This window comes from Erpetoichthys calabaricus, chromosome 5 (genome assembly GCF_900747795.2).
Source record: "Erpetoichthys calabaricus chromosome 5, fErpCal1.3, whole genome shotgun sequence".
Lineage (NCBI taxonomy): Eukaryota > Metazoa > Chordata > Cladistia > Polypteriformes > Polypteridae > Erpetoichthys > Erpetoichthys calabaricus.
Window position 1 is genome coordinate 9,147,772 of NC_041398.2, and position 25,963 is coordinate 9,173,734.

The following is a 25,963-nucleotide window of genomic DNA, read 5'->3' on the forward strand; positions in this document are numbered from 1 at the left end:
TTATGTTCTTCAGACGGAGCTCAATGAATAAAGAGTGGAAACACCGAGCAGACATGCGCACTGGCTAATGAATCGTCAAGGCGGTCGAAGCGCTGAGCAGTTAAAGGCGGCTTTGTGAAACCTCAGCACACTCGAAGGCATTGAGCTCTATATTTGTGAGTCTCTCTGATACTTAACTCTCTACTTATATTTTGTAATTTGTATTAACACTACACACTTCAGTTGATATAGTTAAGTGACGGACTGAAACGGCAATTCAGGTAGCTGACAATTCATTAATGTTATTGTGGATTGTTGTGATTTCCGTCTGATACTTTGTGTCAAACTTATATTGTCATATATCAACTTTACAAATCAACTTTTTATGCAACAGGTAAGTTTCTTCAAAACCGTACGTCATATAGCGTGTGTGTATATATATATATATATATATATATATATATATATATATATATATATATATATATATATATATATATATATATATATAGTTTACTGTCAAATAATGCAAAGAGTACGCAACACGTTTCGCCCTTATTTTTGGCTCATCAGGTGTACACACTCAACTGCATCCCTCGCCAGGATTGAACCTCGAACGTCAGCGGAAGAGACGAAGGCCCTTTACGCTGTGCAATGGCATGTGGTTCGTTTATTTGACAGCCTGGAGATTGGAGTAATTACATTCATAGCATCCGTAGTCTGACGTGGCGCAGCGTAAAGGGACTTTCTGACACTGACGTCCGCTGTCTCCATCCGCTGCTCTAAGAACTGTAGTATAGTAGTTCAGTTGTGCGGAGCTCGTTAATTACCCAATTAGGTGCACTGTAAAAAATGTTTTGTTGGATCAACCTAAATAAATTACACAAGGTAACAAGCAATTTAATTGATTTCTTTCAATTTTTAAAAAGTATTTGAGTAAACTTAATTCATTTGAGTTTGTTTTAAGCTTTTCAAAAACTTGAATAAAAGCAAAAAAATGTATTTAGCTCAAACCAATTTTTTTTTTAAACTCAAATTAACTGTGGTGGGCTGGCACCCTGCCCGGGGTTTGTTTCCTGCCTTGCGCCCTGTGATGACTGGGATTGGCTCCAGCAGACCCCTGTCACCCTGTAGTTAGGATATAACGGGTTGGATAATGGATGGATGAACTCAAATTAAAATTTTGTCCATTATTGTATTCACTGTAATGCCAACGTAAATTCTTAATTGGACTCAACTAAATATGTTCTTTATATGGTGTTGAATTCACTGTTTGTTAGGGTGAAATTGTTTTTAATAAAACAAACCCCAACAATGTTTTGCTTTAAACAATGGAAGCAAATTTATTTTAAAATTAGTGCTACATTTTGTACAGTGTCTTCAAAAATGAAACATATTGTTAAACTGATCTAATGGTGGTGAATGTTACTGGACCAGCTATAGCAAAACTCTTTTAGATTTATTACTGAATATTTTCAACACAAAATCAATTTTTTGGTCATTCCTTGAACATGTTTTTTCTGTAAATATTCAGAACAAACATTTCACAAAAAATACATATATATACATATTAAATACACAATATATTTTATAAGCTTTTCACAAAAAATGTTTATAAATTATACATAAAATATCTATTTGAAATAATTATATATACATATATTAAATACACCTTATATTTTGAACATTACATAACATTATATAGTATACATAAAATGTATATATATAGTCACAAACTTGAGACAGAGTCATATAAAGGTTTGGGGCAGCCACCCGTATAATTTGGTTTCCTGGCTGCAAAGTTGCTTTTCAAAATAATACAACACTGATGTGCACAAAACCAAGTACAAACAGAACTGAGGGAATAGGGAAAAGGTGGAGGCTTTTAAAGGGGGAGACAGGAAGTGAAGTCAAAGGGGTGGGGGCTCATTTAGGTCTTCTGCCATTGGTGCAAGCCCGGACGTGACATCACAGGGGTCGGAGCCGGCAAAATCACCAAAGCGATTTTTTGCTTTAGACTAAATAGAAGAAGTTACATTAAGCAACAGCAAGGTTTTTCAATTTGAAGTAAGGCAAAAAATTACGTTAGGTGAACAAACATATTAATATAGTTCATTACAACTACTAAAATTACCTTAAATCAAAAAGAGCCCTTTTTCTCTTTTTAGAGTGTGGCTCAATGGTAATGTAACTGTCTCTCAGTGAAGACCCCACAGGGTCACAATGCTGATGCTACTCTTGTGGACCGACAGCAAGCGAATCGAGCTATTAAGGTAAGGTGGGCCGCCGTAGTTGGACAGGGGGCACACACACCCCTAATTATATTGTGTACTGTATGTAAAGAGTTTCACTGTAAAACCTAATAAGCTTCATATTTTAGTGTTTGGAAACCCTGGTGCCGTACTGAATTTGTATTGTAGATAAACATAACATATACTGCTGTCCAACATGTTTAACCCTCATCCTACCAACTGGGATCTTTGGGGACCCCAGAGGTATATATTTTGTCATACCTTACAGCTGCTTTTTTTAAAATTTATTTATTTTTTTTAGTTTTATTAATTTTATTGTAATCATTCATACAAATCGATCAATTTTTACAAAAAATAGGATTGAAAAACAAGTCGACCCCCACCCCTGAGAGAGAGAGCATGGCCAACGGTGTAAAACTTAAATTGATTAGTTTAATAGGCCAGTAGAGATGAATGGAGAGGAAAAAGAAATGCAGAGATAATTACTTCCTCTGTGCTTTAAGAGCTTATTCTAAAATATTATTGATTATATCCTGCCAGGTTTTGAAAAAATTCTGTACAGATCCTCTAACTGAATATCTTATTTTTTCCAATTTCAAATAGTATAACACATCGGTTACCCACTGACTTTAAAGAGGAGAGTTAGAATTCTTCCAGTTTAGCAAAATAAGTCTGCGTGCCAAAAGTGTAGTAAATGCAATCACAGTTTGTTTGTCCTTCTCCAATTTGAACCCATCTGGAAGAACACCAACCACAGATGTTAATGGGTTAGGAGGGATTGTGACACCAAGGCTGTCTGAATGGCACTTACAAATTTTGTCTAGAATGATGTTAATTTGGCGCAGGCCCAAAAAATGTGACCCAGTGAGGCTGGGACATGATTGCAGCGTTCGAAGGTTGGATCTTGTCCTGGAAACATTTTGGACAGTTTTAGGCGAGACAGATGGGCTCGATATATAATTTTGAATTGAATAATTGTATGATTTGCGCATATAGAGCTTAGTGAATTCTCTGCATTGCTACTTTCCACTCCCTTTCTGATATATTGATTAAGAGATCTTTTTCCCATTATCCTCTTGGATTTTATATATTGCAGAGATGGTATCCTAGTCCTTGAAATTGAGCAATATTTTTTTCAGCATGGACGAGGGTGCAAGATGAGGAAAATCGGGCAGGTTCTGTTTAACAAAGTTCCTAATTTGAAGATAGTGAAAGAAATGTGTAGCTGGAAATTTAAATTTGGAATGTAATTGTTCGTACGATGCAAAGATGTTGTCTATATAAAGAGCAATTTAATCCCAAATTTTTTCTAGATATTTAAAATTGCATATGTTTGCGAGGGTTGAAAGAGGTGGTTCTCTTGCAGAGGTGCCACAGATAAAAGCTTCTCCATCTTAAAATGCTTTCTACATTGGTTCCATATTCTGAGTGAGTAAAGCACAATTGGCTTATTAGTATATTGCCGGTACCTAGAATTTATTGGGGCACAAAGCAGGGAATATAAAGAAGTACTGCAGGATTTTACTTCTATTGTGGACTGAGCCTGTGTATGTTCATCTATTTGTGTCCAGGTTTTTATAGCTTGTATGTTTGCTGCCCAGGAATAAAACTGAAAGTCAGGTAGAGTCATGCCACCTTCTGCCTGAGGTCTTTGTAGGGTCTGTCTTTGGATACGTGGATGTTTTGAGTTCCAAATAAATGAGGTTATTGTTGAATCTAATTGCTTAAAAAATGATTTATTGATGTATATTGGAATGTTTTGAAATAAAAAAAGAAGCTCAGGAAGAATATTAATCTTAACAACATTAATTCTTCCAGCTAGAGCAGTGGTTCTTAACCTTGTTGGAGGTACTGAACCCTACCAGTTTCATATGCACATTCACCGAACCCTTCTTTATTGAAAAATAAAATATGCTTTTTTTCAAATTCAAGACATAGGTATATGTTTTACTGGTTTACAAAATGAATCGTGTATTAACATCACTGAGTTCAAAGAACAAAACCAATATAATGCATGAATTCACAACAAATTACATACCTTTTCACAAGGACATAACCTTTTTTAATACTACCACACTGAAATGATTTTAATTTTTAAACTTATGTATTCCAATAATAAACTTATTGTATTATGCTATTTTTATCATTTTAACACACACCCATCACCTAATTTTCACCAGGCTACAATAATAATGAATATTTACTGCAAATCAGTGTGACTTCTGCTGTTGCCTTTGAGAGACCAGTTCAGAAGTGCGTGGCTTCACCTTGGCAATTGCCACTCTCATGTCATTTTCACAACAAAGTCTGTTCCTTTTCTTCGTTTTTATGACGTTGATGGGTACAAAACCAAGAGCAGGCAGAGTGGCCTTTTCATCAAATCTGGCTCTCTTTATCTTGAATTCAGCAAGCGTTGTGTTCTTGTATTCCCCATCTCCATGTAGGTTAAGGAAGTGTTCTTTTAGTTTTGTCGGTACTAGACTAGAATTGCTTAACTTGGCATTACAAATCATGCAGATAGGATGCTGACTCCCATCACGTTCTGTTATATATGTGAATCCATGTTGTACATATTCGTCCAACCACTTTCTTTTTTTGTTCGACATAGTTAGTATGGATTAAAATATTAAGAAAGAAATCTCACGACATACTATCACTACAGTCACAAGTCGACTACTGAGTGCACCAAATTCCCTGCAGCACCGATTGGCCGAACAATGTAGCGTAATTACTTACAGCTAATGATGACCAAGCGGGGCGTGTCATACAAATCATATGAGTCGGGTGCATGTCTTGACCTCCCGGTGCCGAACCCCTGAGACTGACTCACCGAACCCCTAAGGTTCGATCGAACCCAGGTTAAGAACCACTGAGCTAGAGTGAGATGAAGGGTTGACCATCCATGCAAGTCTTGCTTAAGTTTATCCATACAGATGGCAAAATTTTGTTGATAAAGAGCTTTGTGTTTACTTGTGATGTTTACCCCGTGGTATTTAAGGTGATCTGCAATAATAAAAGGAAAGGTGTCCAATATGATATTGTGTGCTTGACAATTCACTGGAAAGAGTATACTTTTATTCAGATTAATTCTGAGACCAGAGACCTTTTGAAATTCTGTAAGTACTGTTAAGACTGCAGGCACATAATTTTGTGAGGCTGATATATACAGTATCATATCATCTGCATAGAGAGACATTTTCTGTTCCAGTTCTTCTCTGATAATCCCATTTATCTGATCAGCATTTCAACAGTGAACTGCCAGTGGCTCAATGCCGATTTCAAATAGCAGTGATGACAAGGGGCATCCTTGTATGGTGGCACATTCTAGTTTAAAGTAGTCTGAACAAATGTTGTTAATACAAACTGAAGCTTCTGGATTGGTATACAGTAGTTTGATCTATGCACAAATGTTCGGGCTAAACCCAAATTTCTCTAATTTAGTGAAAAGGTATTTCCATTCAATCATGTCAAATGCTTTTTCTGCATCCAATGATAATAATATTTCTGGAGTGTTTGACTTTGTTGGTGAGTATATTACATTAAACAGACTTCGAAGATTGGAAGATAAGTGTCGACCCTTGATAAATCCAGTTTGATCTTGTGATATTACCGAAGGCAGCACTTTCTCCATTCTTCGAGCTATGATTTTTGAGAGTATCTTAACATCATTATTCAGAAGTGAAATTGGTCTATATGATTCACATTGGGGCGGCACGGTGGTGCAGTGGTAGCGCTGCTGCCTCGCAGTTCGGAGACCTGGGTTTGCTTCCCGGGCCCACCCTGCGTGGAGTTTGCATGTTCTCCCCGTGTCTGCGTGGGTTTCCTCCGGGCGCTCCGGTTTCCTCCCACAGTCCAAAGACATGCAGGTTAAGTGGATTGGTGATTCTAAATTGTCCCTAGTGTGTGCTTGGTGTGTGGGTGTGTTTGTGTGTGTCCTGCGGTGGGTTGGCACACTGCCCGGGATTGGTTCCCTGCCTTGTGCCCTGTGTTGGCTGGGATTGGCTCCAGCAGACCGCCGTGACCCTGTGTTTGGATTCAGCGGGTTGGAAAATGGATGGATGGATGGATGGATGATTCACATTGTAATAAGTCCTTATTTTGTTTAGGAAAGACGGTGATTTATGCTTGGCGAAAAGTTTGAAGTAGAATTTGATTGTCTCTAGCTTCTATAAATGTTGCTAATAGGAGGGGAGCTAGCTGAGCGGAGAATTTCTTATAAAATTCTGCAGGGTAGCCATCAGGGCCTGCTGCTTTCCCGCCTTGAAGTGACTTTATAGCATCTAGTAATTCTGATAGCGCCAGAGGTTTATCCAGTTCCTCTGCACTAAAAGTATCTATTTGTGGTAGCTGTAATGTAACCAGAAATGCATTAGATTGTGTGTTGTCTTCACAGTTGCTTTTTTATCATTCCTATTTTTATGATTTTGTCAAGCAGTTTGTTCCTAATAATGTCACATCATTGTTTTCTGTTTCTGCTTTGATTATTGCTTTTTAAAAATCCAAATGTCAAAAGCACCCAAAAGCCCCCAGTCAAAAGCCCCCAATCCCACCTATGCAGTTTTAATAAATGTAACAATGTATTCAGCCACTGTTTGTGAAGGGTCCTCAGTTGGAGTGTCACACATTCTCATCGGTGTAGGGACACTCTGTTAGTCATTCAGAAGCAGACGGACACTGCAGCAGCTCGAGATTTCCACAGCTCCTCTGTCCACCACTTGAGAGACTGCTGTTCTGAAGTGAGATAAGTTCAGAGTCTGAAATACAATGCATGGCTTCATAATGAAGTGTTATGTAACTATAACAAGTAATGTTTATGTTCTATTATAAAAAATTAAAAATGTAATATATGATGAAGACAGAGTGTGAGTGTGCAAAGACTGAAATTATAATCCATTTTCAGGCTGCAGTGAGTAAAGGCACTTCATTCCAGACACAGACAGATGTGTGGATGAGCAGCTTGTTGGTTTGAGAAGCAAGTGCAGTTTCAGACAATTCATCCCATCCAAGGCTGACAAATATGGAATACAAATCGGGTGGAACTGTGATGGAGTGAGCAGCAACCTTCTCAAAGGTGAAATATACCTCGACAGACAGCCTAGGAGGGAATGAGACGTAAATCATGGGGTCCGTGTACTGATAGAGCTTAGGGGACCTTGGCAGAAAAGTGGCAGACATGTCACAGCTGACAGTTTTTTTTTTTTTTACTTCCATTCCCTTAGCTGAAGCCTTACTGGAAAATGGACTGACATATGTGGGCACAATAAAGGCAAACAAGCCACATATCCCAGAGGAGATGAAGCCTAACAGGGACAGGGATGTCAACAGTTGACATTTTTACTTTTATGGGCCAATTACCCTTGTGTCATGTTTTCCAACAAAAGGAAAAGCGGTACTAGTGCTGTCCTCCATGTACCCGGACATCAAAGTTGAAGGTGAAAAGCAAAAATGAGAGAACATACTACACTATAATGCAACCAAAAGTGGTGTGGATCATCTGGATAAAACGTTCACATGCAAAAGAAAAATAGACAGATAGCTGATGGCATTATTTATGAACATGGTTGGTGTTGCATCCATCACTGCCTTCCTATACTGGAAGTAATCATAAGGTGGCAGACGTCGCCAGATCTTTATGAAGCAGCTGGGGCTACGCCTTGGTCATGTCACACATGAAAAGGAGAGCTGAAACTCCACCATTACAAGACCAGTCAAAGCGGTATGAGCCTCATGGGAGGGAGTGAGTAGAACTCCTCCTGCAGATGGGACCGTCCAACACTCAGGGGGAACATCAATTCAGAAAAGGAGTCACCTTTGGTCCTGAGACACTGACAGGAAGGTGACAACTGTTTGATCCTCGTGTCACATGACAGCACATACTGAGCAGAGCAGGAAGAAAATGGTGTGCTGTAACTGACTGGAGTGAGTTTAGTTTGAATTGTTTTATTTACTTTGAACTGAAAGACAAAATAAAAGTTAGAAGTGTTGAATAGTTTAGTTTTAAAAGATAAAAGAGAAAAATATTTAAATAAAAATTGTGACTTTTGAATGACTGTGTGTTTATTTCAATTATTTATATACAAAATATGCAAAATAATTGCAAATTTGCTAAAATAATAATAATAATCTGTTTTCTTTAGATGACATTATTTACATAACTACTAATGATCTGATAAGAAATAAGTTTTGCTCTTATTATTTTGCTATATTCTTATGTTAAATTATCCTTCAGTTCCCCAGGGACCCCAGTCGGCAGTTCTTGTATGTAAAATCTGTCGGTAGGTTGAATGTTAAATGTGTCTTTTCGTTTCTGATCGCTATACGGCACTTCCATCTTGGGACAATTCCCTATTAACAGTTTCAGCCAATCAGCGCCTTCCAAACACGCAGCAGGACAGTGTGAGCCTTCATTGTCGGCGGCGCGGCCTCTTCGTTTCATAGTCTTATATTGAGTTGTTAGACTATTTACTATTAAGTGCTGTTTGAGCTGCCGTTTAGTACAACAGGTGGCTTACTTAGCTCATAAATCGATATTGAAATGAACACACAAGCCAACTAAATGAGTTATTGAAATGCCTATGTTTACAGTGTCTGTTTTAGGAAGTCGTAGTTTTTATTTGTTTCCGTTATTCTCTTTAATAAAACTCCTGTGCGCATCCAGTGTCCGTGTGTTGGTGAAGTGCGCATGCGCAGGGCACGGTGCGACGCTTCAAAGGCCGCCTTTCGCGTCACACAAGACAGAGAGGGCGGGACCTATAAAATATTGCGCGGCCGATCCAATCGGATTTCTGGAAATGAGGTAGACTTACAATAAAAGGCACGAGAAATCCAATCGGGTACTGAGACGCGGAGACTAGCTTCCCAAAAGAGGTGGGATTAGTGTTTGTGTTTGTGCAAGTGTTCACTCAAAGATGTCAGATTTGCGATTAAGAAGCCTGGCCCGGTAAAGTGTAAAGTGTCAGTCGTTGAAGGGGTTTTCCTAAATATACGAATTTTCATGATATTACAATAGGATGACTTTTCAAAGTAGATTTATTTTCTCGCACATAAAGTCCGTTGCTGGGGAGACGCCACACATACAATAATCAGCTGCACGCCAGCACGGATTAAAAAACTTGCTGGGGAACTGCACAGTACTTGCTGGAGAGACGCCACAAGCACAATTATCAACTACACATTACATCAGTTGCTGGGGAGAATCTGCTGATTCCTCACTGTTGTGACAAAAAATTAAACGCATATTACGGACATCAAAGCCAGTATTACTGTCAGAGAAAATTACAGGCATTTTACGGAAATACAAACAAGTATTACTGCGAGAGAAAATTAAAGGCACACAATACAGTGACGCATATTACAGCCACATACAAGCCAGTATTACTGTAACAGAAAATATTACGGACGCACAAGCCTATATTACTGTGACTATCTACTAACAACATGCCACCCAAAATAGAAGAAAAAGATAATGAGCGTCAGAAAAACGCTAAAAGAGAAAGACTCAGAAGAGCAAATATATCTATAGAGGAACAGGAAAATGAGCGTAAAGAAAATTCTCAAAGAGAATGCACTGCTGTTCTAGCGCCCATTATTGTAACAGGCTTAATGTCTAGTTATGAATTATAATTTCTCAGTGTCACATATTATTCGATACTACTCACCAGTCCCGCTTCATGTTTTATATTCTGTATGTGCAAACTTTTTAAACGGAGCGTTAATTGAACTGACTATAGCAGACTTGTCAGCTTCTTATAATGACTTTATTTATGATATTGATAACTAATCATAAGGTCAGAAATCAAGGAGACTGTGAGTTTCATGGACTGCGCTGTTTCTTTGTTTTCGTGACATCGCGTCAGTAGAGAGTGCGTGACGTTAACAATGCATTGTGTCCTAAATGACAGCGCACACGCTTTGTGATAAAAGGCCAATGTGTCTCAGTTTGTTCACTAAGGTCCTCTGATTCTGGTAATCTTGTTGTGCCCGTCACTAATCTACTCTCCATGGGTGACAGGGCCTTCAGCTGTATAGCGCCCAGACTCTGGAATGACCTACCAAAATTAATCAGGTCAGCTGACTCCATGAATTCTTTTAAAAAACAACTCAAAACTCATCTGTTCAGGAAGGCTTTTAGCTCTACTTGACTTTATTACCTTTCTCTCAGTTTACTTCTCTGTCAAGATGCTCATGTAACCTGTGTGTGTGTGCGAGACCATCAGTTATGGTGTCTGTTTTTTTTTTTTTTTTTTTTTTTTTTTTTTTTCAGAATTTACTGTCTTAATCTTCTTTGTTTATTTATCTGGTTTGTACAATGCTATATGCTGTATATTCTGCCGTTCTTTATTTTTTCTGTAAGTGCCTTGAGCATGGGAAAGGCGCTATATAAATAAAATGTATTATTATTATTATTATTATTAATATATCTGACAGTGTATTTTAATCAGAATTATTGTTAACATATTACCCATATTCATTTCCCATGTAGATATGTAATGTTTGGTGAGGATAAATAAAAAAGTAACAACACATATAACAGTTATGTTGCGTTGTTTATAATTAACAAAACTCATCGTTTATCTGAAATGTTCTCCTTTGTATTTTACGTTTGGCAATTGCATGCTTCTGTGTATAGTCGATTTACTCCACTTCTGAAGGTGTACATTGTCGGTATTCTCCATTGCATTTGCCCCCCAGTGTAACGCGTGCCAATGTAAGTGAGGGGCGACAGACGAGCTCACGTAACGGGAGACAAGGCACCTCCTCACCCTGATGTCATGAGGGCTCTTCTCATAAATATTATCATCTTGAGCTTTTTCTCATTCCTGTCAGTTTATTATTATTATTATTATTGAACACGTATGTAGACGAAATGTGTGTCTTATTTTATGTGCGTGACAGGACGGACGGAAACTCCGTGTTGATGCTTTGGGTAACACGACAAGTGAGGATCAGGAAACGTTAAACATGTCAGTGACTGCGGGGGATTGTGGGACTGAAGATGGATTAAGAAAACAGAAACGACAAAAACTTAGTCTGTCAAGAATTCTGTTTCCAGCAATGATTTACTCTGTTGTGCTGCACTTCGGAAGACTACTTATTTACCCCCCTTTGAAAAGATGCATTCACAAGGAAAGGACACGATTCTACAGCAAAGGACGAGGTGCCCCATGTGAATCGTTCATAATGTCTGCTAAACGTATTTGTTAACTTACAGACAAGTACCACGTAACTCTTTTTTTAAAAAAACTCCTTCTTTTAAAACTTTGGGCAGAGACCATACGCGAGCCCCAACTATGATTTAAACTCGTGTCAGCACACCTTACAGATGCAGCAGGACCAACTGCTTTTACGCTTTGAACCAAAGTCGTTCAGCAGATGAAGGGCTGAGCAAATCGGCTACTGACTACGCAGATATCAATGACGTCATGACGCTAGCGTGCCTCAAAATCACATGACAGGCACATTCCAAACAAGCCTCAGAGCGGAGCTTCGAAAGCTCGACACGTCAGTATCCAGCTGGGCATCATTTCTTTGCTCATATGAGACCCTCGCGCTCCGACTTTTTCACGGCCATAAGATCAAGCAAAGGTGCGGAAGGTGAGACGAAGTCGAACATGGGGATCGCGTACGGGTGGGAATGCCAGCAGTGAGGAAGATCGCGACATGCTGAGCGGCTTTAAATTTGAGGAGGTGCCTGATGCCGCGTGGTTCGCTTTTAAGTGTTGGGGGATTGAGCGCTACGTGGAGGAGGAGGCGGCACAGCAAATCTAACCTTCAGGAGTTTACTGTGGACGACGGGGGTCGCGCACTTTTTAGCTGCTGATACGTTAATTTATTTTCAAATGTAATGCTACATCTGACTTGGCGGAGGCGCGTTAACTCGGGATTGCTTCTGCTCTCTTCGTGCTCGTGCACTTTTCCTCGCCGCATCTCCTTTTGACTTCGCGCATGCTCGGAACTGTGCTGTCTGTCAGGTACGCGCTTGTTCAGCCGCTCGCTCCCGCGCGGCCCCGTCGTTCATTTCTGATTTTTCTCGAGCTATGCGCGTTCTTTGTGTTTTTTCCTTTTTCCACTAAAGACGTCATCGGAAAACTTTAAGTGGCGTCGAACGATGTAAATTTACAGGGCGCGTTCAGGTTTCATTTCCAGCAGTTTGTCTCATACTGAGACATACTAGAAAAGATTTTTTTTTTGTATTTTCTTTTAAATTATATCAGGAAAGATGCTCGTGCGGTTTCACTGTAACAGGGAGACTTTGATTTGTTTAATGGGAAATAAAAAATACAAACATTACACAAGCTAGTGCTGCTGGAGGGATACAGCTGGCATGGCATTACGAGTACAGTTTTGTGACATTTGAAACGGTATTGTTTTATTTAATGTCTTTTATCCTTTCCAACTACTTTCAGTATTACTATGTACTTTTATTCTTTAGATTACTAGAGATGGCCGTGTTAAATGAAGAACAGGATTCAAGCCAGGGTAGTGTTGAGCCCATCAGGGCTGTTTGCATCCAACCATATGGAGCCTTCAAAATTAAAAATGTGAAAGCTGCAGAGCTCAAGTTCATCAGAGCCACGACTCGACTATTATGGGCTGGAGCTCAGCTGTCTGTCCTCATTGTTTAAAGTGTCAGTGCCACCTCAGAGACCTTGGTGAGCAGATCCTGATGCCCATGTTGGTGAATCCCTGTTGAGCCCACTTCTGACAAGCCAAATGCAAACGAAAGCTGCTGCAGTAAAGGCCTGGCAGAGCATTAAAAAGGAGGAAACCCAACATCTGGTGATGTCCAGGAGTTCAAGACTTCAGGCTGTCATTGCCAGCAAAGGGTTTTCAACCAAGTATTAGAAATGAACATTTTATTTCCAGTTATTTCATTTGTCCAATTACTTTTGAGCCCCTGAAATGAAGGGATTGTGTTAATAAAATGCTTTAGTTGCCTCACATTTTTATGCAATCGTTTTGTTCACCCCACTGAATTAAAGCTGCACTTCAACTGCATCTGAGTTGTTTCATTTAAAATTTATTGTGGTAATGTACAGAACTAAAATGAGAAAAAAGTTGTCTCTGTCCAAATATTTATGGACCTAACTGTATAACAACTTAACAGAATGAAGCTCCCAATGCGCAGTTAAAGTCCAGCGAGGATTTCCAACAAAGCCCTAAATATGACGGCTTTAATAGACCTGCCATTGCTGTGTCCAAACATGATGATGCCGTGTAGATAAAGTGTTGTCATATCTACATGGTGGCACTGAAATGTATGCAAATCCCTTTCAATGAAGGACTAAAATGCACTTTGATCACATCTGAATGGTTGGATTTGTAATTTTAAACTGAGGCAAAGGAGGAAATCAGGAAAAATGTGTCTTTGAACCAAACCTCATGGGTGGCACTGTGACCTTGAAGTTTGCTCATTATTTTTACTGACTTTATGAAGTTAATTCTACCACTTTTATTTTCACAGGGCTTTCCCATTTCACATGGCCATACACTGAGGTGTCTAATGGCCTCCAGCTCAGGGCTGTCTATGTGAGAAGTGAATCTGAGAAGAGAAGAGCAGACACTTAAAGAGAGAGAAGAGTTTCCCACAGAGCATGGCCTTTGCCAAAAAAGATGGCATTGATGAAAGATCGGTGGACATTAAAGAAGACTGTGAGCAGCTCACAGTAGAGTATGTGCGTGTGAAGCTGGAGGATCACGAAGGAAGAATTTCAGTTTTTAAAGAAGAGGAGGAGTGCAAGGGGGTGACTGCTGCCATTAAAGCTGAGGATTTGAATGATTTCTCCATTGGTTTTGAACTTCAAAATCATGAAACAGAGGATATTTTCAAGCAAGATACCTGTGAAGAATCTCCATCCAGTTTACAGCCCTGGTCCACTAATATGGGACGACTGGCTACACAGGAGAATTCTGCAGAGCTAAAATTAGAGTTATCAGAGTATGAAGAGAAAATCACTACGGGAAATGGGAGAGAAGGAGAAGAGTCACCTGGGAGTGTTGGAATAAGTGAGTAATGTGATTAAATATAAAAGAAACAGAGCATTTATAAATTCTAACGGTGGGTGCTTTGATGTTTTTAGAAGATTGAAATGAGAGTGGAAAATACGGTTAATTGAACTTGGATAAAGGCCACCTGCTCAGGTGCGTGATAACAAATAACAGGTTACCTATCCATCCACTATCCAACCCGCTACATCCCAACTACAGGGCTACGGGGGTCCGCTGGAGCCATTCCCAGCTAACACTGGGCGCAAGGCAGGAAACAAACCCCGGGCAAGGCGCCAGACCCACTCAGAGTGCGTGCACACACACACACCCTCACACCAAGCACACACTAGGGACAATTTATCCATCCATCCATCCATCCATTTTCCAACCCGCTGAATCTGAACATAGGGTCACGGGGGTCTGCTGGAGCCAATCCCAGCCAACACAGGGCACAAGGCAGGAGCCAATCCCAGGCAGGGTGCCAACCCACCGCAGGACACACACAAACACACCCACACACCAAGCACACACTAGGGCCAATTTAGAATCGCCAATCCACCTAACTTGCATGTAATTGGATTATGGGAGGAAACCGGAGTACCTGGAGGAAACCCACGCAGACACGAGGAGAACATGCAAACTCCACGCAGGGAGGACCCGGGAAGCGAACCCGTGTCTCCTAACTGCTACCCACTGCGCCACTGTGCCACCCTAGGTTAACTAATAAATGATAAATTAGAAAAACGGGTGAATACGGAAAAATCTAAAGTGTTGAGCACATGACCTGAACATCATGAAAACTGCGCATTACTTACAATGAAAATATCAAAAGTCATTTTTTGTTAAAGACATGTATATTTCTTAAATTGTGTGGCATTTAAGGTAGAAATCTCCACAAAAAAAAGAAATAAGAATAAAATCCTCACTCCTGTTCACTAAATACGAGTGAATTTGCTCAAGCCAGTGCCCACCTAATACAGTGGGTACGGAAAGTATTCAGACCCCCTTCAATTTTTCACTCTTTGCCTGGTTGTCTCCACACATACTGCTTAGAATTAAGGCCAAAAAGTAGAGAATCTTATTTCTCACCATCTCAGAGTTCTTCAGGTGTCTTTTAGCAAACTCCATGCGGGAGTTGGCCTTAATTCTAAGCGGTATGTGTGGAGACAACCAGGCACTGCTCATCACTTGTCCAATACAGTCCCCACAGTGAAGCATGGCGGTGGCAGCATCATGCTGTGGGGGTGTTTTTCAGCTGCAGGGACAGGACGACTGGTTGCAATCGAGGGAAAGATGAATGCGGCCAAGTACAGGGATATCCTGGACAAAAACCTTCTCCAGAGTGCTAAGGACCTCAGACTGGGCTGAAGGTTTACCTTCCAACAAGACAATGGCCCTAAGCACACAGCTAAAATAACAAAGGAGTGGCTTCACAACAACTCTGTGACTGTTCTTGAATGGCCCAGCCAGAGCCCTGAGTTAAACCCAATTGAGAATCTCTGGAGAGACCTAAAAATGGCTGTCCACCAACGTTTACCATCCAACCTGACAGAACTGGAGAGGATCTGCAAGGAGGAATGGCAGAGGATCCCCAAATCCAGGTGTGAAAAACTTGTTGCATCTTTCCCAAGAAGACTCATGGCTTGTATTAGCTCAAAAGGGTGCTTCTACTAAATACTGAGCAAAGGGTCTGAATACTTAGGACCATGTGATATTTCAGTTTTTCTTTTTTAATAAATCTGCAACAATTTCAAAAATTCTTTTTTTTGTCTGTCAATATGGGGTGCTGTGTGTACATTAATGAGGAAAAAAATTAATTTAAATGATTTTAGCAAATGGCTGCAATATGACAAAGAGTGAAGAATTGAAGGGGGTCTGAATACTTTCCTTACCCACTGTATGTGCCTCATCTTTCTAATGGTAAGCTCGTGCACTTTGACGTTAACAGTGACAAGAGCTACCTGTACGAGCCATGATGACATTCAGGGGGTCTCAGGGTCTTCTTTCAGCATCTTGTGTTCTGCTCTCAGCTTGAACTTACTGGGGACAGCATGGCCTGGACAAGTTGGCAGTGGTGTGAAATCTTTATTTGGAGATGATCTTGGGCCCTTCCGTCTCCCGCAGTCACATCGGGTCAATTTGGAGTTACCACTCCACTTCACCTGCATGTTTTTGGGAATGAGGGGAAGAACCAGAATAACCAGAAACGCCATTCAGTGCCCCTGTGTAGAACAAGTGTGGGCAGGATTTGACCCCAGGACACCTGAACAATAAAGCAGCTGTGCTAAACACTGTGCCCCCCTAACACAAGTGGATATATTTGTACGTTTATTTTTAGTCCAGATTAGGTTCTAGAGGATGTCATCACATACATTACAATTAAGAAGAGAAAACCCAAATTCAGACACATTATTGGGTAGGAAGGCTCTGATCATAGTCTTTAGAGCTGATATTGATCACCCATTCCATTCCATTAGGATCTGCTGATATCAATAATAATACCATTTTTCTTTTTTTCTTCAAAATAGTAAATGTTTTTTTTATCCATGCGTAAATTTCACATTCTGTCCTAGTGCTACTACATACAGCATAGACAAAGAACATTTACCAATATTGCGTACATAATGGAACAAAAACAAGCTGGACAATACTAAAGACATGTCTTAATCATACTCCACATTTCTCATCAAATAAAATATTCAGTTAGATATTTGTAGCTGTCTACTCCGACAAGAAGAAAACGAGACAGTCTTGTTGAACGCTTTAGGTTCTTAACTAAGAATTTAAGCATCTCTGAGGACAGTCTGGTCCTCCTGTCATCCACGACGTGTGCTGCCATACTGAACAGACCCTCGCTGTCCCCACTCGTATAAGGAGGGCACAGGTAGGATGATGACTTTTATTGGTCCTCCAGAAAGCCAGTGGCCCAGCATCTCTTGTGGTATGAGGTTCACAGAGGTAAAGATTCACCTCTGAAGCTGCTGACTCAAATATCGTTTTTATCTTTATTGACAATTTCTTCATGTATTCTGCAGTTCTCTTGGTGGGGAGTTTCTTTGGATCTCTCTGCTGTCGTCTGTCACTCCCAGTGCGTCTGTGTGGTCGAGACACCGGCACTAAGCAGTTTGTGTTTAAGATTTGCAATCATGTGAAATGCGTGTCATTGTACCATTGTTTAATTTCGACAAAAAAATCATTATGATAATCTGTTACAGAATTTGTAACTTTATAGTGACTATTCACACTCAATGCTTATTATGCATAATTATTATTTTATTTAGGTCTAAAAACTAGGCTTGTACTATTCTACCCAACAAGCCAATAAGAGGGCTGATTACAATTTCTAACTAATCGACGTCCACTTGATAACGATTTATATTTATGTACCAGCTCAGTAAAACTCTGTATCCTTTTCCTCCCATCTACCTACACATTGACTGAAAGGCTAATCAAATGGATTTTAGTCAAAACATCTAATGCCTGGTAAATTAATTATACAAATAAATCAGTCAACAAACACTCACTGGCAGATGGAATTGTGGATCTAAATGATCTAGAAGGTGACATCTTCCAGAACTGAAAGTGACTGGTTGTCCAGGCTTATGAATTCCACTGTTTTTGCTGTCACAGTAAGTCTTTGGTGTTGTTGCTGTCAGTATTATAAGGTTGAGTTTTCTAAGTGCTGCCATTATTGGATGCCGAGTGAGAGTAGGCGACTGAGGTAGACTTAGCTTGCTGGTCGCCTCAGCCTTTGAGCAGCTCGTTCTTCACACCAGTCCCTTCTGTGTTCACTTCTCAGATGGTAAATAAGGTTTGTATTGTTGAAACTGTTAGCAGAGAATCCTCCATCACTGACTTCTTTTTGCACATTTATTACAAACCGCAAATTTGTTATCTCTAGTAGGAAGGCAATAAAACTGTTAGACTGGCGAAGACGTGTTTCTGTATTTTGGTAATGTTGGAATTTTGTCTTGCATGCCTTTTATTATTCAAGATCAGATGTTAAGATCAGCTAATTTGCTGATCACTAGTCAAGTCATTTCGAGTGAAAATTGGCAGATTTTGATTTGTGATTGATTAATCTGATCAGGCCTGTCTTTCACATATGAGAGAAAGGTGGAGAAATTGAACAGACAGAAGCAGAACATGTAAAGACCACTCATGGAGTGGCCAGACCATAAATAGCACCTCAGTGTGAGGAAGGAACTCCAACCAGTGTGCTACCACTTTACTTGTACTGTTTCATTTATTTTTAAAGGAGGTTCATGGTTAGGAATTTGGACATTAAACCCTGAAGTTGCAGGTTGAAATTCAGCTATTGACACCATGTGACCACGAGCAAGTCATTTGACCTGCCTGTGCTCCAGTTTGAAGAATGAGAGAAATGTAACTAATTGTGTCTCAATTGTTGCGAGTCACCTTTGATAAAGCTGTCAGGAAAAAAAATAATAAGTTAAAATGTTTGTGTTATTTCAGATTTACAGAAGAATGTCAGCTTCTCTCCACCTTCATTTGGTCAGCCCTCTCTTCAATACAATGAGAAAAGTATGAAGAAATCAGCAAGAGGATCAGAGAACCTGACAGCAGCTTTTTTGCAGTGCAGTTCTCTCCCTGCTACTGGAGTAACACAGACAGAAGCCATCAAAACTGATCGACAACAAGTGGAGAAGGAAATCCAAATTCATACTGGAAAAAACTGTTGTTTGGAATGTGGCAAACAATTCACACAGCAAAGTGATCTTAATGAGCATATGAAGATTCACAATGGAGAAAAAACATATTGTTGTCATGAATGTGGTATGTCGTTCTCAAGGAAAAGCAGTCTTCAGAGGCACAGAAGAATCCACACAGGAGACAAACCTCATTGCTGTTCAGAATGTGGTAAGTCTTTCCATAGGAGAAGCCATCTTCAGAGGCACAGAACAATCCACACAGGAGAAAAACCTCATTGCTGTCCAGAATGTGGTGAGTCGTTCTTAAGGAGAATCAGTCTTCAGAACCACAGAAGAATCCACACAGGAAAAAAATCTCATTGCTGTCCAGAATGTGGTAAGTTGTTCTCATGTATAAGCGGTCTTCAGAACCACAGAAGAAGCCACACAGGAGAAAAGCCTCACTATGAAGTAGCGGCCCTGATGCACCACAAGCTGGTTGATCCTGATAGAAATCTGAAGGAGGAACTCTGTTTGAAACATCAGAAAAGTCTGGAGATGTTTTGTAAAACTGATGAGATGTGTGTCTGCATGATGTGTGGAATGGCTGAACGTGATGCTCATGAACAGGTCGAGCTGAAGATGGAAAGAGAAGGAAAACAGGTGAGTGGAGTTTAGTGTTTGATGAAAGCTAAATAAAAAGGAGTTAAGTGATACGTAGATGTAGTTCGTCAGAGAAATCTACTCTTTCATGTTGAGGAGTCTGTTTGCTTGTGTAGGACAGCAGGGAATTGGAGCCAATCCTGGTGAGACAGGGTGGAAGACATGAAACAGTCCAGGATGAGATATACAGTGTGATCCATGGACAGTCAAGTGAACTGAGTGCTCTCATTAACACTAGAATTACCAGAGCCTACGAAAAAACTTGTAGATCCGTCCCACCTTAAATCGCTTCACACTTCTCCATCAGCGCCTTTTGTCCTGTAAATGTGTTGATAAGCAGCAAGCAGCCTACTATCACATCCCCCCACCAGCGCACAGTTTTCTCTGCTCAAATCTGTTTACCTGCATGTCAGTTTCTTGGAGTTGTATAGAGTGAGAAGTCAAACAAAATGACACCTTTTATAAATACTATATCGTTATTTGGAACATCATGCATTTCGTGCATGTACCGTGTCTACAACGATCTATGTAAACACATCGTTAAAATAGAAATGTTGTTCATGTTTTAGTAATAATTGACAAAATGTAGACATGAAGTTTATAATTTGTGAAGCCTAAAGTCCAAATATCAAAGAAACACTTTCACAACAGGTACAAATAGAACAAATGCACTCAGTCAGTCTGCAACAGCCGGTGTAAATGTGTGATACTTGTAAAGGTTAACTTTGTTTTGTTTTTTTGTTTTTATTCAGTTTCATTCTCTGTCGCGTTCACGATTCTACCCTACCCAATCACACTGCTGTTTTCACATAAAGACGCGCTATAGCTCAAGTGTTATTTATTTGGATCACATAAAGACGCGGCTCGCTATAGCTCAAATGTTATTTATTTGGATCATATAAAGACGAGCTATAGCTCAAATGTTATTTATTTGGATCACATAAAGACGCGCTATAGCTCACTATAGCTCAAATGTTATTTATTTGGATCACATAAAGATGTGCTATAGCTCAAATGTTATTTATTTGGATCACATAAAGACGCGGCTCGCTATAGCTCAAATGTTATTTATTTGGATTGTAAAAGATGCGGCTTGCTATAGCTCAAATGTTATTTATTTGGATCACATAAAGACACGATATAGCTCAAATGTTATTTATTTGGACCACATAAAGACGCGCTATAGCTCACTATAGCTCAAATGTTATTTATTTGGATCACCTAAAGACGCGCTATAGCTCACTATAGCTCAAATGTTATTTATTTGGATCACATAAAGACGCGGCTTTCTATAGCTCAAATGTTATTTATTTGGATCACATAAAGACGCGCTATAGCTTGCATGTTATTTATTTCGCCAACGCTACACCTTCCAGATCTAAACACCAGTGTGGTGTATGTGCCCAAAAAAAGTCTAACTGCATTCTTGTATCATTGCTCGCGTACTAAAGTGTCAGCAGGTATTTTTTGTGACATTACACGTGTAATTTGTGAGCATGCCTTTGACGATCAAACAGAGGAAGCTTTGCAGTTCACTTGTGACTTTATGCTGTAGATCTGATGTCCTTTGTATGTAAGAGCCAGATCTACAGCGTAAAGTCAGGAGTGCAGAGCTTCCCACGTACATATACAAAGTGCAGCGATGGCAAAAGTACATTCTTGATCCGATGTAGAATCGTCGGCATGAGTTGAGTGTACCTCTGTTATAGCGTGTCTATGTGAAAACAGCAGTGTCAAATGCAGGTTGGGCGCGGGCAGTTGGGAACGTTAACACGGCTGAGAGAATCACAGAATAAAAAAAAACAAAGCTAACCTTTACAACTATCATAAATTACACCGGCTGTTACAGACTGGAATCAAATGTATGTTTTTATTCTAAAATAGTAAGAATACGAGCAGCTCAGTTCTCAAAATGGACTCACCCGGGATCAAACCCGCAAAGCTTTGATTACAAGGCAGCAGCAGCTGATACCATTGCACCACCGAATCTCTCGTTCCAATTCTGTGTCAATGTCGCAGGTAAAGGCGGGTTGTTTTTCTGCAGTTATATTTTTGAATAAAAGCGCATTTGTTCTGTTATAGTTGTACCTTTTGTGAAAGTGTTTCTTTGATATTTGGCATTCAGGCTTCACACATTATACACTTCATGTCTACATTTTGTCAATTATTACTAAAACATGAAAAACGTTTCTGTTTTAACAATGTGTTTACATAGATTGTTGTAGACACGGAACACACATGAAATGCATGGGTTCCAAATAACGATATAGTATTTACAAAAGGTGTCATTTTGCTTGACTTCTCACTCTATACAACTCCAAGCTACTGACACACAGGTAAACAGATTTGAGCTGAGAAAACTGTGCGCCGGTGGGGGATGTGATAGTAGGCTACTTGCTGTTTGCTGCTTATTGACACATTTACAGGTCAAAAGACACTGATGGAGAAGTGTGAAGCGATTTAAGGTGGGACAGATCTATGAGGTTTTTCATAGGCTCTGGTAATTCTAGTGTTAAACTGAGCGGAAGTTCTTTGTGTTCTGATCACTTGTGTTTGGAGTACCTCAGGCCTGTCTAAGAGACACGTTACACACACATGTCAGTTAATATTGATGTCTGGGATTAGATCTAAAATTCTTGCAATACGCATAAAGTTTTAATTGGCTTTATATTATAGATGGCATTTTTCAGTTTGCAGTATTTTTTGTATTGTCCTCATCACTGCAGGCTCAGTTCACTGGAGACAAGCTGACAAACTTTACAATATACAACATGTACACATATAAAAGTAAAGATTAGTTTAAACAGACATTAATCAAAGCAACTTCAACTGAGTAACATGAAAGGATCAAACAGGACACCTCCATTAATAGCATCATCGAGACAAGGCCAGCTAATAAAAGAGGAGAGGAAATCAGAAACAACAACTGTCAGCACATCTGGAGGAAATAAACCTCTGTAGGTTCAGCGGCCATTTTGAACAAACAGAAGTCACACGTCTGAAGACCTCAGCCTACTGGCTCTCCACCTCCTTGTGGTCCTTCTACTGTACACGTCTGTGCTGGGCAGGCTCATCAGTCCTTAAACTCTTCAATTCCAAGGCTCCCAATACCTCAGGTGTCCCAGTCATTGGCTACTAAACAGCTTGGCAGTGGAGAAGTGGAACAGCAGAATACTGAAGTGAGAACAGAAACAGAATAGAGAAGGTTTAGTAAGAGTTCATGATGATTATATTACCTAACACTTTTATACAAATGACTAACAGAGATGTAATAAGCACAGCTAACAGTCAGCCCTACCAGCTATGCCAGGCTAAAGTGGAGACTCATAAGCCTGGTAGTGATGGGGCATCTCTTATATGAGCAGGCCGATCAGATCACAGCTTTGAGACCCTGCAGTGTAAATTTCGACCTCCCTCTGTTGTTATATTAATCCTTGGACTCTTTAGAAGACTGAAATCATGAGATCTTAATGTGCTGTCTGGTGTGAATGTGCAGATTAGTTCAGATATGTACAGTAAGTGGGGCCTCAGCCATTTAAAGATGTATTTGCCTGTTTGATACTCTTATCTGTACTTGGTGGTCTGTAGCCCACTCCTAATGTCAGGGCAGTACCCTTGATGCTGTCTGCTCAAATCTCTGTACCCTCACAGATTTGAAGCTGTTAGTTGTTAATGAAATTCTACACCACCAACACACACTGACATTTTTTTAAATCTTGTGTATCCATTTCGGTTCTTGGCCTTCCTTGGCCTTAGTCAGGTTTCATTTTCTTCCATTCATTTGTTTTCTTTTTGATGACCTCAAGTATTCAGATCTCCTATTTGAAATGTATTGCCAATTTGATTTTGATTTATCCCCTGTAGACGAGACATTTTAAAGTTACCTTTTACACTTTTATTATTATCACGGCCTACTACATGGACTGTTAAGACTTTGTAAACTCACGCTCCTGTTATTTTTGTTCACTTTCACTCTCATTCTAGGTTTTCACTGTTTTGTAACTTACTCTTATTATCATAATCTTTTAATTTATTAGTCTTATGTTTTTGGTTTCCAGTTTTCTAGTTTGATTCTGTATTTGTTTTTTGTATTAGTATATATATTTTTTACTTTGTTGACTTTCATATTAATATCCACCCCAGCTTATCCCTTAGTCTTATTAATATCACTGCCTGTTTCTGATTGAGTTTGTAAACTTCGACTTCTTAAACTCCTTGTTAAAAGTCCACGACTGACCTCCTTGTTTGACTTCCCATAACATCAGTGGATCCCATGCCAGGGGTGTAGCTGCAATCAGATGTTAAAATCCCCCTGATGCCCCTTAGCCCTGTGCCCCTCCATCTTAAACCCAATGTGAGCCTCATGTTAAACTCTCTGATCTCTCCAGTCCTCCCAGGAGTGTCTTGTGCCACAGACAACACTTCTGATAAGACCACCGGGTGTCTTCTCCTCCATTTTTGCTCTTTTCTTACACAATTGCCAGCCTGCTCTTACTTTTGTCACTTACTATGACGTTGACAATGACAACTGAATCTGTGCCCCTCTGTAAAATAGCCAAGTCACATGCCCTCCAAGCCATAAAGCAGCCCACTGTGTGAGACTCATTTGCTCTTCTTCATTTTGAACTCTTAGTTAACTTTTACTTGTGTTATTATTTATTTCTCTGATCTTCAGTTCTAATGTTTTCTTTAAGTATTTCTATTAGTGACTCCTTTGATTTCTTGTCAGATTTCTTTGAGCTCATTAAACTCCTCTTCAGATTTCACTTTTTACTGAACTCCTCAGACTCACTCGTGTCTTCCTGGCCTCAGTTATCTCACTTGACTCCATACTGTAAAATTTCAAAACACTTGACAAACTCCACAATGGCCTTGTTGGTCCTACAATTGCAGTCCTTAGCCATCCGAGGTCTCCTGGGTTTGCGGGTTTCTTCAGTTTTTATGTGTGAAGCTCTGATATCCTGGTTGTCGATGTGATGTCCTCTCAATCTCAAGGACTGACTCGTACACCAGTGAGCCTTCAGACTGTCTCCTTTATTTGTAGCTGTCTTGAAGCCCAAACTCCATCTTGAATTGAAATACTAAATTAAACCTTTATTTGAATGTTTTTGTGACATTCATATTTGCTTAATTAAATCTCTGTGTGTCACCTACTGTGTCAATATGAAGACAAGTGTGACAGAAACAGTAAGTTGTGTCATGGAATGTGAAACAAATGTGTTGTACAAATTTAATCACTCAAAATGACACCACAAGCTCAGAAAGTGGAAGAGAATTCTGATAAGACCCCCATGTGTCCTCTTGTGTGTCCAAACAGAAACAGCTGGGGGTGACACTGAGTGAAATTAGGAGGAGACTTGAAGAGAAAGAGAAGAAACTGAAGGAGACGACGAGGACAGCGGAGGAGATGAAGGTGAGTGGAATTGAAATGACACTTCATATCAAAGAGAGCAGAAAAACTAAAAGGGTTGTGAGAGTTTGTGGGGATGACGTGTGAGGAAAGGGAGATGGAGAAGGAGAGAAGATGGGTTATTGTGTCCTTCATGGCGTTTCATGTTTTAGTCATTAGGAATTCAGACCACAAGACCCTCATGTCCTCAGGTTTCTCATTCCTCCACCTAAAGGTGACTTCACTCCCCCTAACAATAACTCATAATGAAGGTTGGCACTGATGTTCTGAGTTGGATCAGTCGACACAACATTCCCTAATGGACTTTCTCTGTTCATTATGATATGTCACAACTTTATTGGACTCCATAAGTGAAGGTGTTAGGCTGCTGGACTGAGTGCTGATAACGCGCACCTCCACCTGTTTACATTCTGATCTGCTGAATCAGGCCGATTGCTGCCATTCACCTTCCTAAACTAATATAAGGACAGGCCAATGTCAGCCCATGAAGAGTCCAGGGGGGTATTTTTCGTACGTCGCTTAAACCATCCGAGATCAAGTGCCTCATCTTGAATGAGTTAATGCCAGTGAAACTCATCCAGATGAGTCGGTTTTTCAAACGCAGCTGTGTATTAGATTAGTGTAGCTGGATCTAATCATACGAGATGAATGCGCGCGCCCGCGCTGAGTGAAAAGCCCATATATATCGAGTCTAGAAAACATGATCAGCAAGTCTCTGATAGACTGTAACAAAATGACGAAAGAACGGGCGCATTTTTTTTCACACACACGGCGCAAGACCTTTTATTCAAAGGACACGAAGAATTTCAAGATTTAATATACACAAGGGGTAACACTGCAAAAGCAGGCCAGACCAGAAAAGACGGCTGGCAAAAAGTGGCCGAAAAAATTAAACGCTAAGTAGTGTACATTGTACTTAGTGAATGCAGCGTTTCATTTCCTATGTGTCAGATTAATTATTATTTAATATGTCATAATTCCAGATCAAACGTGAGCACAAGGAGAACATGGGAACAGGT

General features: G+C 39.9%; 3 protein-coding genes across 9 annotated transcripts in view; 2 read left to right on the forward strand and 1 right to left on the reverse strand.

Moving 5' to 3' along the window:
- LOC127527835 (tripartite motif-containing protein 16-like) overlaps positions 1 to 25,963 on the forward strand; it is a 157,406-nt gene that overhangs the window by 109,492 nt on the left and 21,951 nt on the right. The window contains exons 1-4 of one of the 2 annotated variants that reach the window (XM_051927831.1): positions 11,707 to 11,825; positions 13,696 to 14,237; positions 18,696 to 19,534; positions 24,852 to 24,947. In XM_051927831.1, the coding sequence (XP_051783791.1) occupies positions 13,826 to 14,237; positions 18,696 to 19,534; positions 24,852 to 24,947 (1,347 nt within the window). In that variant the 5' untranslated portion in view covers positions 11,707 to 11,825; positions 13,696 to 13,825. Of the gene's footprint in view, positions 1 to 11,706; positions 11,826 to 13,695; positions 14,238 to 18,695; positions 19,535 to 24,851; positions 24,948 to 25,963 lie in introns of those variants that run through there. The other variant, XM_051927832.1, reaches the window with a different exon arrangement.
- LOC114644549 (oocyte zinc finger protein XlCOF6-like) overlaps positions 1 to 25,963 on the reverse strand; it is a 536,868-nt gene that overhangs the window by 70,059 nt on the left and 440,846 nt on the right. The gene's annotated exons all lie outside the window — the stretch shown is intronic.
- Positions 1 to 25,963, forward strand: part of LOC114643099 (E3 ubiquitin/ISG15 ligase TRIM25-like) — an 89,603-nt gene that overhangs the window by 41,689 nt on the left and 21,951 nt on the right. The gene's annotated exons all lie outside the window — the stretch shown is intronic.